A 12,521-nucleotide genomic window follows, 5' to 3' on the forward strand; every position below is an offset into this window, starting at 1 on the left:
TATGAGTTTATCATCTCCACCAGCCTTTAACTTTTCTGTGCTCCCATCAAACTTGATCCCGGGGGACGCAAATCCTCCGTGGATGAGCAAAGGTGACAATGCATGGCAACTTGTAGCAGCCACCTTAGTGGGGCTACAAAGTGTACCAGGCCTTATAATACTCTATGGAGGAGCTGTCAAAAAAAAATGGGCAGTAAATTCAGCTTTCATGGTTTTATATGCCTTTGCTTGTGTACTACTATGTTGGGTTTGTTGGGGATATAGAATGTCATTTGGAGAAAAACTAATACCAATATGGGGTAAAGTAGACGTTGCGTTAGAACAAGATTACCTCTTCCAGAAAGCATTTCTGGGGATGTTTCCTAACGCGACTATGGTCTTTTTCCAGTTTGTATTCGCGGCTATCACTTTGGTTCTGATAGCGGGTGCATTGCTTGGAAGGATGAATTTTTATGCTTGGATGTTGTTTGTACCATTGTGGCTAACATTTTCTTATACTTTTGGTGCATATACTATTTGGTCTTCTAATGGTTGGTTGTCTGTTAATGGCATTATTGACTATTCTGGTGGATATGTCATTCATCTCTCTTCTGGTGTAGCTGGTTTTACTGCTGCTTATTGGGTAAGGACACAACATTTTTCCCAGTTTATCCTTACTAACACGTTCTTATAGCTATAGAATTGTTTGGATATGTTAAAGACCACAAGTTTTAAGAATACTTTTGGTGTGGTGTACTAATTACCTAACCAGATAAACTTGTACACTATCTTTATCAAACATAGTGAGAGTTCTAAAAAGATAACCAAACATAGTGATACAACAGTTCAGAAATTCTCTATGTATTAGTGATACAAGAGTTTCTGAAGTTCGCTCTGTATCACTGATACAACAATTCGCTATGTATTTGTTGTTGTATCAATGATATAGAGCAAATTTCAAAAACCCGTTGTGTCACTAATTGAGAGTGAAATTTGGAAACTGTTGTATTACTAAGACACAACAAATTTAAAAAATTGTTGTATTACTAATACAAAGCGACTTTCATAAGCTGTTGATACGTTGGTAATTGTCCAAACTAACACTATGTTTGATAATTAGACCTCAAACTATTGCTATTTCTAAAAAAAAAAACACTTTTTTTTTAAAAGTTGGCCGAATCAACACCATATAAAATGAAATAGACAGAAGGAATAACTGAACAAAGCTAAAGAAGAAAACAATGAGAAGGAAAAAACTATAGCTCTCTATTGAAGAGTAAACTTTCCTATGGTGCTCTTTTTGTGAAATATTATTGCAGGTGGGTCCAAGATCAACCAAGGACAGAGAGAGATTTCCACCAAATAACATACTTCTGATGTTGGCTGGGGCAGGACTCCTGTGGATGGGGTGGTCAGGGTTCAATGGAGGTGATCCATATGCAGCCAACATTGATGCATCCTTGGCTGTGTTAAACACACATGTTGCTGCTGCTACAAGCTTGTTAACATGGCTCATTCTTGATGTCATCTTCTTTGGAAAGCCTTCTGTTATTGGTGCTGTCCAAGGCATGATCACTGGCTTAGTTGCAATCACACCTGCTGCAGGTACCATAACAATTTTATCTTCACTTCCTTATTAGGGTCATTTCAGGCATTTTCTAATCACGAGCGTAAGTTAATGTATACTGACAGTGTATAAAACATATACATCTATAAAAGGATTCCATGCGTAGACGTGAAAGGTTAGATTAGACTGACATTCTTAGTCATTCTGCTTTAAAGAGTAGGGATTCCCTTAATCAATGAAAGGCACAAATAGGCCAGTGAATTTAAGACGAGTAGGCAAGCATGGGTTGTACTGGTCAACACTTTCATCTATCTACTGAACCAATTAATCTTCTCGGGGAATCAGACTAGGTTGTTCACTGTTCTACTAGGAGTTAACTGTCTATAACAAAATGATATAACCTAGAATATGAGTAAATAGCATGCTACAACATGTTAAATTATATTGATCGTGTTTGTGTATATAACTTAAACATGATATTTTTAGCCCTTATACATGTTGGTGTGTAGGTGTTGTACAAGGATGGGCAGCCATAGCCATAGGACTATGTTCAGGCTCAATTCCATGGTTCACAATGATGGTAGTCCACAAAAAGTCTGAGCTTCTTCAAAAAGTGGACGACACAATGGCTGTCTTCCACACCCATGCTGTGGCTGGATGCCTAGGAGGACTCCTCACGGGGCTCTTTGCTCACCCGAGACTATGTTACCTTTTCTATGGCTACTATAACAAATATTATGGCCTCTTCTATGGGCTTCACGACGGACAAGCCCACAAAGGACTCAGGCAAATGGGTCTCCAACTTATTGGGATTCTGTTCATCGTGGTGGTGAATGTTGTGATGACAAGCTTGATATGTTTGTTGGTGCAGCTCATTGTACCACTGAGAATGTCAGAGGAAGATATGGAAATTGGAGATGAAGCTGCACATGGTGAGGAAGCTTATGCTATTTGGGGACAAGGTGATAGGCTTGAGAAATCTGCAGGATTTTCTGATACTGCTGTTGGAGCTGCTAAGTCTAGTTTTAATACGTCTAGAAGTCAGGTCGAAATGGTCTAATTCAAAGTAACTTCGCGATATTGGTGATATACTAATGCATTTCTTGTGATGTGTGTTTTCTTAAATTCTGGACTAGTTTTCTTTTGTCATAAGGATATAACTGATCATGATGATGTTAAGTGATCAATTTGCACTAGCTGCAGGCTGTAAGAGTGCTTTTGGCATTCATTGAATGTATTTCCTGAGGAAGTGATAATAATTAATAAGAAATACAAGGTTTCATCTTCTTGTTATATAAGAATAGTGGCAAGGCATCAATTGGTTTGTTTGTTAGTTCACATATGTATGTTTTTGTTGCTTTTCTTCTTCCTGCAATTTTTCCAATATAAAGAAAGGTGAAAAGTTCACGAGGTAGGGGTATGGTCTGCGTACACTTTACCCTCCTTCTCAGACCCCACTTGTGGGATTTCACTGGATATATTGTTGTTGTTATCATAAAGAAAGGTGAAAAGTTCAAAAAAGGGGGTGACGCGTTGCATGCTCACTCCTCAAGAAGTTCATTCTAACTGTATTTTCTTGATTAAACTATGGACATAAAGACAACTATGCTTTCCACCAGATAAGTTGGAAGTTAAATGCAGTCGATCAACTTTGTCGAATTACACTAAATATGTTGTTATTGTTGTGGTTGTAACTAAGAAGACAAGAAAAGCAGGGGAAATAGGTGCTGCATGTAGATACTAGCTAGACATTTGCTGAGGTAGTGTAATAGAAGTCTATTGCTGCACTTTGCCAGTCCTATGACAGTACTAATACTACTTGAGGAATTAATATAGCAATAACCAAAATCCATTCTAACTAAATTCCAGTTAAATTCAGTCATATATAGAATATCATAAAGATGTAATCAAAGTTTGGTGTAAATATGAAGATGATTTAGGCCAATTTTTTTTAACATATCTAGAAAGATTTAGCAATGCTCTTAGACTTTTGTCTGCAAACTCATCATTCGCCTTGATAGGTAGCGTTAAAAGTCTCATCTCTCAGTGAGGCTTCTAGCTCTCCCAAATAAATGTCGGGATATATGTGAGCTTCTTTTTATAGGATCTTCGTTCAGTTAACATACCTTGTATCGTTCTGCACATTTGCATATAAGTTTTTATCATTCATAGCACCTTCAAAATGCACTATTCCATTGGAACTGTTTCTGTTTCAAAGGATCATAAGAAGCATAAGACATAACATTGATACAACAGAAATTTTAAATGTATAAAGTCCATTAATGAAATGATACTCTTCCGTTTCAATTTGTTTGTCATATTTTCATTTTTAGGCATAACGTTCTTTTTTTTGGCAACTCTTTAATTTCAACTTTCCACCTACTCCTTGAATAAGCAATAAGTTGTGTCGACAAAGAAAACAAAAATATGCATATCAAAGAATGCTTTACAAATTCATATACTAACAAACACCTCATCATATTTAGACTTCCTAGTTCACTCAATTATTTGGTTTCAAATTAAGTTCTTTTTGTTATTGCAAATTTCAATGTATTCGAACGATTAATATTAGTAATAATTAATATTAAGATCACTCTTCATCGATCAATAACTTTAGACCTAAATTAGTTTGGTTTGTTATATCAATTAATATACTATTTCCTCTATTTTATAGGTTGATTATGCGAAAGTGAATTATTGTTCAATTATTTTTTAATGAAATATATTGGAGTTCGCATGAAAAGAAACGAATCCTTATTTATATATATGTTAGTTTCTTGACACATACATTGCATGTGGTTCTTGACACATGTCATTAAGGTATGTATAAATATTAATATCATTAAGTTAATACTTGTGTTTTAAAAATATACATGATTGAATATAGTAACAAAAATTGAATTATCTATGTTGATCATTGTGTCTTCACATGTTTGCCAGTGTTACATATCGCCTATACTTAAACATAAAATATTTCAAGATTAGTTAGAATCGAAATTATTTATACTTAAGTTTCCTTTATATTGTATAATCATGTAATGAAACATACCTACCTTAATACTTTCTTAAACTTGATATTATGAATTATTGAGGAATTAAGGCTCATTAATCAATTCCCGAAGAATGATCTCTTATATAAATAAATTGTATAATCATCATCATGCAAGGACATGAAATATCAAATACTTCTTAGCAAATAGTATTACTTTCATTATAACAATCTTACTATTGTTGGGGAAAATACTATAATATTGATATTACTCGTTGTAGTCGGTCGCTCCCCAAGGTTCCATAGTTACTCTCAAACACGTGCACTCGTGGCTGAGAGTTTGGAGGTTGCTCAAAATCAACTGCCCAAAAATATTCTAAGAATAAGAAGAAAGGAGGAAAAAGTTTTTTCTCTTCTTTTTGTTTATGTTGGTAGTGTTCTCTTCTTGTTTACAAAAGGTCATGCTTATATAGGATTTGCAAAGAGGAGTTTCAAAGTGAAGAGTTAAATTTGTATAACGTATTGTGAATGTTAATGGCATTAAAGGCCATTATACCACATTCTACAGAAACTCTCCTCTTTATTTTGGAACGGAAATATTATTCTCTTTGTAACGTATTTTACAAAGAACGAAAATATTGTTCTTTGCATTACACAAAATGAATAAACACTACTAAAAAGTTGTCAAAAACGACGGCCAAAAGCGACGAACTGCGTTGCTTTTTTGGTCAAAATCGACGAAAAAGCGATGCAGTCACCTCCATCGCTTTTTAACCCAACGCTTTTCAAAAAGCGACGGATTGCGTCACTAAAAAGCGACGGACAGTTTCACTTTAAAAAAAGCGACGGATAGCGTCGCTTTTCTAAAAGCGACAGACTGCGTTACTTTTTTACTATTTTTTTTTTTGAATTTTTTAACAAAAGCGACGGCCTCCGTCACTTTATTTTAATTTTAATTTTTTTTTAATTTCTAAAAGGCGACGCAGTTCATCGCTTTTCTGGAAGTTTTATTTTTGAAAATCCCAGAAAAGTGACTGATTAAACCACGCTGTCCGTCGCTTTTTCTGCAATATTTTTGACAACAGCACCTGACAGTTTCTGCTGCCCACCTGCAAATGCAATTCAATTCAATTCTACACTATTCAGCCCAATCAAACACACACAATTATAAACAATCTAAACAAAACATAAAACAACAAACTTAAACTAACATTCAAAAGTATCTAAATCATAAATTAAAGACTTATAAAGTCTTTCAAAATTTCAAAAAGTTCATAAATGTCCAGAGATCTAAACTAGGGAGTGAGATCTACATAATCATCTTCATCACTCTCGTCGTCGGTGTTATCGGGAGCCGAAGTAGTAGGTCGACGAGCGAGGTTCATCACTTGTTCTTTGATTTGCTGAACGGTCTCACTCATGCTTTCTTGTTCAGCTACTCTTCTCTGCTCCGACTCTGCTAGTGCCGCTATAAGTTTAGCTATTTGATCTGACATAGCAGCAATCTGAGCACCGTCAAATGCCTCGACTTGATGTGACGATCCAATACCTTCTAAGCCTGACTGAAATCGTCTAACATCGTTTCGAGAGCCTAGACCATAGCATCTACCTTGTGTGTCCCCCCTACCACTTTTTCTTTCCGAATTTGGGTGGACAGTTCAGGTGTCAATTGGACCGAACTATCTAGATTCTCAGCAACGTACTGATGAAAGTCATTTTACATATTAAATATAAAAATTGACATCAATATATATACATATCATAAATATATTCAATATTAATATATATTATTCATATTAAATAACTTACAAAAGTTCGTTCGGCCCTTTCCACCACCCACACATCCGGATTCGACTCATTTTCTTTCTTCCTGACATGAGTCTTCTTGAAAACCTTTGGTTCAATTGGAGTGCGTCCCAATTCTTTTTCCTATAAATAAAAACTGAAATTTATAACGATATATATGAATCAACTAATTATTTATTTAAAAGTTTGAATTAGAACTTACCATCTCTCGTGCAATTGTTTCAACAGTCTTTGCACCTCCGGTGTGCAACGAATCACCTTTAAGACTGCCTCTAGCTATTTTGGCTTGATCTGATATTGCCTTAAACTTGTCTGTGTTCCAATACTGACCCAATTCATCAAAAACATGAAGCAACATCCAACCGGGATGTTCACCACTAGCCCGAACTTTCTTTAGCCAGCTAGACAGTCTGGCGAATGCCTTCCTCTCAAATGTGGTCCCAATGACCAAATTGTACCTTGACTCTCAAGTACACATAGTCTGAAAAAAATTTGAATAACATTAATTAAATCGATAGTTAAAAAAAAGTAAAGTATACTAAACTTAACTAAAAAATATATACCTTAAAGTTATTAAATATCACTTGGCGTATACTGTTTGAAATCTCGCTCCAAGAGTAATAAGACTGTGTATAGAGTCTTCTAAAACAATCTTTTAAAGCCCGAGCAGCATCCTTTGCGATGCCACATGCAAAACACATAATAAATATGTTAGTTCATGAATAATATATTAAAGTATAAGAAATAAATAAAATAAACTAACAAATGTTGATCCATCCGACTCAATCATGACTCTACTAAGTCTGTCAATCTGGCCAGGAACTAGAACATACATCGTATCATGTGGTGTAGCACTAGGTGTAGTTGTAGACGGGGTGATACATCAGGATGCACAAAACGATGAGTTAATGGAGGCGTATCGGCCATAGCATCTGACTGCTCGCTACTAGAATCTCCAAGCCTCATGGCAGATAACTGAGGATATGTACCTGTAGGAGATGGAGTACCTACCAATAAGGGTCATGCTCGACGAATAGCCTGTAAAGGTAGGTCCTCGTAGCGTCGTGAAGGCAATACCTGTGAAGTAGATGAAGCACCGACTGGTCGACGGTAATTAGGATAATATTGCCGAGGATCCGTTGTACCAAACGGAACAACAAATAAATGAGTATCATGGCTGATGCGCTCTGGCGCAGAAGAAATAGATCCTGCAATATCCTCAGGATCTATCGGTCTCCTAGACTTCTTCTTCTTAGCATGTTTAGTCTGGCTAACTCCAAGATGCTCGCGATGTTTATCACCGTCACCGCCTGATGACATCTGCATGCAAATTTACATGTATAATATATATAAAAATCATAAATAAAATTAGCAAAATACACTTGCATATATACTAGCTAGCTTCCATTCTACACTATTCCTCCTCGCTTATTTCAATTCCATCATTCTCCCATTCTTCCTCCTCAATTGTTTCATTTTCATTATCGTCCCATTCTTCGTCATCAAATGATTTATTTTCCTCATTCTCAGATATTTCTTCCTCAACATTCAGTAGCTTATCATCAGATACTTCTTCTAATATGTGTTGATGATGTTGCAGTGTGGTTTCTAATTGAACATCAACTTGCTGTTGAACAATTGCAACATCATTTTTGATACGCCACATCTAAGACATTGTCAATTTCAATTCTTCCCACATGCTTACTTTTTATAACAATCCACCAATCAGCTTTGTCTCTACGCAATAGATATGAAACGTAATACACTTGTTTAGCATTTTGTGCAATAATAAATGGATCAAAACTTCTGTATTTCCTGGTGTGCTTAACTTCAATTATATTATGTTGATGGTCCACTTTTGTGCCTCTATGTGATGGGTCAAACCCCTCACACCGAAACAATACAATCTTCTTCTTAGGCCAACCTGAATACCTCACTTCAATAATCTCTTGAATGACACCATGATATTCAATAGTTTGACCAGTACCATCAACATCACCTTGTATATATACACCGTTATTATTTGTTTCCTTGTTCCTAGAAACATCTTCAGTTTGAAACTTAAAACCATTGACACAATACTTATTCATTGTCAGTATTTGAGATTCAGGTCCAAATGCTATTTCTTTCACTAATTGCAAATGTTGGACACTTGAGTATTCATCGTAAACCTACGTGATTGTTATTTCAAGTAATATAATTTAGTATAACATGAATATATTATTAAATACTTAGTGATTGCACACTTACATAGTTCCTCAGTCATTTGGAAAATTCTGTATAGATGACTTCATTACCCCATGTGTTTACGAACAAACTGATCATTTTACATTCAAGTATTTCGTTAGTTAATGATAACTTATTAGTATGTAATTTAATAACATATTTTTAAGACTTACTTGACATATGATTGAATCTCTGGACAATTAAGCAAAATATGTGTCACAACTGATTGCATTTCCATATCAGTGAGGCCTCGCTTTCCACGCTTTTTAGATCCTCAACCATTTTGATTAAAAATTAATATCGGTGGAAATAAAGGATCAATATTGCCTTCATCATTGCGATTGGGCCTGTTTCTCCTACATGACACATCATTACCAAAGTAATAAGAATAAAAATCACCAGTTTCTCTCCCAATATGACCTTGAACAATAATCTTTCGATCCTTCCCCGTTGCTTAATCGTTTGCTTCGAACTACCAATTTTTATGCATGTATAAATGTATATATATGTTAATATATAAAAGACTTGGCGAATATATATAACTTAATGAATATTTCAAATGGATACATCCATCTTGTTTGAACCAGACCTTCGAGGCGGGCCTCTTGTACAAGGTGAATTGGAAGATGCTCCCTCACATCAAAGAAACCACATGGAAATATCTTCTCCAACTTAGTAGTAGTAACAAGAATATTTTTCCTCCATCCTGTCTAAACTACTCTCCAACAACTTTCCAGAACACAAATCTTTAAAAAAAAGACTTATCTCTATGATTGGTTTCCATATCATTTCGGGTAGATGGCTAAAAGCGATAGGAATTAAAGTTTCCATGAACACATGACAATCATGACTTTTCATACCTATCAATTTTCCTTCATTCATATCTACCCGCTTTCCTAAATTTGAAGCATAGCCCTCCGACATCCTCAAATTTTTAACCCACTCAATAATTTCACGTTTCTCATCCAGTGTGAATGAAAAGTTGGCTCTTGGCTTAACTATTTTGCCATTCTGTAATTCATGCAGCCATAACTCTTTTCTCCTACAATATTTTTTTATGTCCATTCTAGCTTTTGGATTATCTTTTGTCTTACCCTTAACATCCATCACTGTGTTAAACAAATTGTCAAAGTAATTTTTTTCAATGTGCATCACATCTAGATTATGTCGTAGTAGATTGTCCTTCCAATACGGCAACTCCCAAAATGTGCTTTGTTTGGTCCAATTATGTTCAACACCATATCCAGGAAGTCTAGAAGGTGAAACTTCTGTAACTTTAGGTAATTGAGAAACTCTCTCCAAAATTTGATGCACTATGAGTAATGGGTGGGGGGGTCACTTTCAACCTTATTTTTCCTAAATGCATTTTTCATCTTTCTAAACTCATGGTCCATTGGCAAGAACTGGCGATGACAATCAAACCATGTATTTTTTTTTGCTATGCTTTAAAGTGAATGCCTTACTATTTTCCATGCAATACAAACATGCTAGCTTTCCAGCTATCATCCAACCAGACAACATCCCGCATACAGGAAAATCATTAATAGTTCACATTAAAGAAGCACGCATAACAAAATTCAGCTTAGTTGATATATCATAAGTCAAAACTCCTTCAAACCACAATTGTTTGAGCTCATCTATCAATAGTTGTAAATAGACATCAATCAAACTTTTTGGATTACGGGGACCTGGAATAACACAACTTAGAAAGATGTAGGGACTGGTCATGCACATTTCAGGAGGAAGATTATACGGAGTAAGAAATACCGGCCAACATGAGTAAGGCGAAGCATTATTGAGAATGGTGTGAAGCCATCTGAACACAACCCCAATCTAACATTTCTTGGTTCACTAGCAAAATCAGGATATGCATTATCAAAATGCTTTCATGCTTCACCATCACATGGATGAGACAAGACACCCGGCAACCTTCTATATTCACAATGCCATCTCATATATGGGGCAGACTTCATAAATGCATACAACCTCTTTAACCTAGGAATGAGAGGTAGATAATGCATCGCCTGAACTGGGACCATCTTTCCAACCGAAGTCCTCTTATAACGAGCATGTCCACAAAACTTACAATTTTCTAATTCACTATCAGTCTTGTAAAACAAAACATGCAACTATTAACACAACTAGGGGTGTTCACAGTTTGGATAAAAATCGATCCAAATCGAAAAACCAAACCAAACCGATAAAATAAAACCAATTTTATTTAGGTTTTGGTTTGGTTTGTTTTTAGATTTTTGAAAACCGATAGTATTTGGTTTGGTTATGGTTTTATTCGAAAAAACTCGAAGAAATAACCGAACCGAACCGATGAATTATATACATATATTTTATTAATATACATACTTAATATATTGTTTTTATAAACAATTTTAAAGATCTTATACATATTTTCATTAAAATTTCTTTATAATTTACTTATTGAAAGCAAAAATGCCCAAGATGAAACATTTATCTTATTGATTTCATGTATATGAGTGTCTATGACAATTCTTTGTGGGACTGAAAATGTTATTGTCTCTTCCTTCTAGGCCAATATAGTGAATTTTAAAGCTTTATTGATAGTAAATTTAGTGATTGAAAGTTCAGTAATTTAAGTCATTCTAACTATTTTCCATTTTGAATGGATTGTTGTCACTTTTTTCACATTTTAAATGAATTGTTTCTTTTATTTTTGTATATGGTTAATAACCGAATAACCGAACCAAACCAAACCGAAATCGATAATCACCAAACCGATAAATGTATATTATATTTGGTTTGGTTTGGTTTTGATAATTTTAAAACCGATTAAGTTGGTTTGGTTTTGGTTTTGACCAATAATCGATCCAAACCAACCCATGAACACCCCTAAACACAACAATGAATTCTATCATACGTCAATCCTAACTTGGACACCAAACACTGCCTGTTAGAAGTTCTTTGGTATGTTAAACTCCAAATTAACTAGTTCACCCAAAAGATCAACCATTGAGTCCATAGCAACATTAGGAACATTCCAATCTAATTTAATATTCATTAATCTAACCGCAACTGACAAGGCAGAATGCGGACTCCCTTCACATAGTGGACGACTAGACTCTTCTAATTGATCATAAAAGCGTCTTGCTTCTTTATTAAGAGCTTCATCAAAATATTGTTTTGGTTCCATCCTACCTTGAACCCCGAAAGCATCATTGATCATTTCATGAATCCTATCATGTTCAACCCTAACCTATTCAACCCTAATTTGGCCATGTGGTGCAACCATATTATATACATCCATAGACATCGAATTATAAAACATACCATCCAATTCATCACTTTCTCCATGGTCAATCCATACAAAATATCTAGGCTTAAATCCATTACGGTACAAATGAACCATAACTCTATCTAGTTTAAAAAAACTTAAGCACTTACATGCACTACAAGGACACCTAACCAATCCATTATTCTTGAAAATGTCAAGTGTCATTGTATGTTCAATAAAATTTCTAACACCGTCAACAAACTCAGGTTTCAAACCAGCACCAGTTTCATAATACATATTATACATCCACAAATGATGATTCATCTACAAAAATATAGATATTCAATTATATTATAAATAAAATTTAATAATAATTTTAGTAGTAGTAGTCTTAAAATTAGTTTAGTATTGACTTAATCACATTTTTTATTTTAACTTATTTAAACAACTTAACAACTTTAACTAGTTTAGTTCGACTTAATACAACAACTAAATCCACCAACTAAACCACATTATTAGTTTAACTTGTTTAAACAACTTAACAACTTTTTTACTTGCACTAGTTTAGTTTTGACTTAATTCCAACAACTAAATCCATCAACAAAATCACATTATTTAATTTAACTTATTTAAACAACTTAACAACTTTATAACTTTAACTAGTTTAGTATCAACTTAATTCAAACAACTAAATCCACCAATTAACT

General features: G+C 34.6%; 1 protein-coding gene across 1 annotated transcript; it reads left to right on the forward strand.

The window, feature by feature from the left end:
• Position 1: 1 nt before the first annotated feature.
• On the forward strand, positions 2-2,606 carry LOC125838617 (ammonium transporter 2 member 5-like). The gene is made up of 3 exons (XM_049517669.1): positions 2-622; positions 1,299-1,584; positions 2,056-2,606. The coding sequence occupies exons 1-3, from the start codon at positions 2-4 to the stop codon at positions 2,604-2,606; spliced, it is 1,458 nt and encodes a 485-aa protein (XP_049373626.1).
• The last annotated feature ends 9,915 nt before the right edge of the window (positions 2,607-12,521 follow it).

The sequence above is a fragment of the Solanum verrucosum genome, unplaced genomic scaffold (assembly GCF_900185275.1).
Source record: "Solanum verrucosum unplaced genomic scaffold, falcon-dt-bn FXZP01000182.1, whole genome shotgun sequence".
Taxonomy (NCBI): Eukaryota; Viridiplantae; Streptophyta; class Magnoliopsida; order Solanales; family Solanaceae; genus Solanum; species Solanum verrucosum.

What these genes read in the sequence shown, in the direction of transcription:
- LOC125838617 (XM_049517669.1), top strand. Translation starts at nt 2, where the DNA reads ATGAGTTTATCATCTCCACCAGCCTTTAACTTTTCTGTGCTCCCATCA. An exon ending in GTTTTACTGCTGCTTATTGG is followed by an intron (nt 623 to 1,298) that starts GTAAGGACACAA and finishes ATATTATTGCAG; the next exon opens with GTGGGTCCAAGATCAACCAA. An exon ending in TGCAATCACACCTGCTGCAG is followed by an intron (nt 1,585 to 2,055) that starts GTACCATAACAA and finishes GTTGGTGTGTAG; the next exon opens with GTGTTGTACAAGGATGGGCA.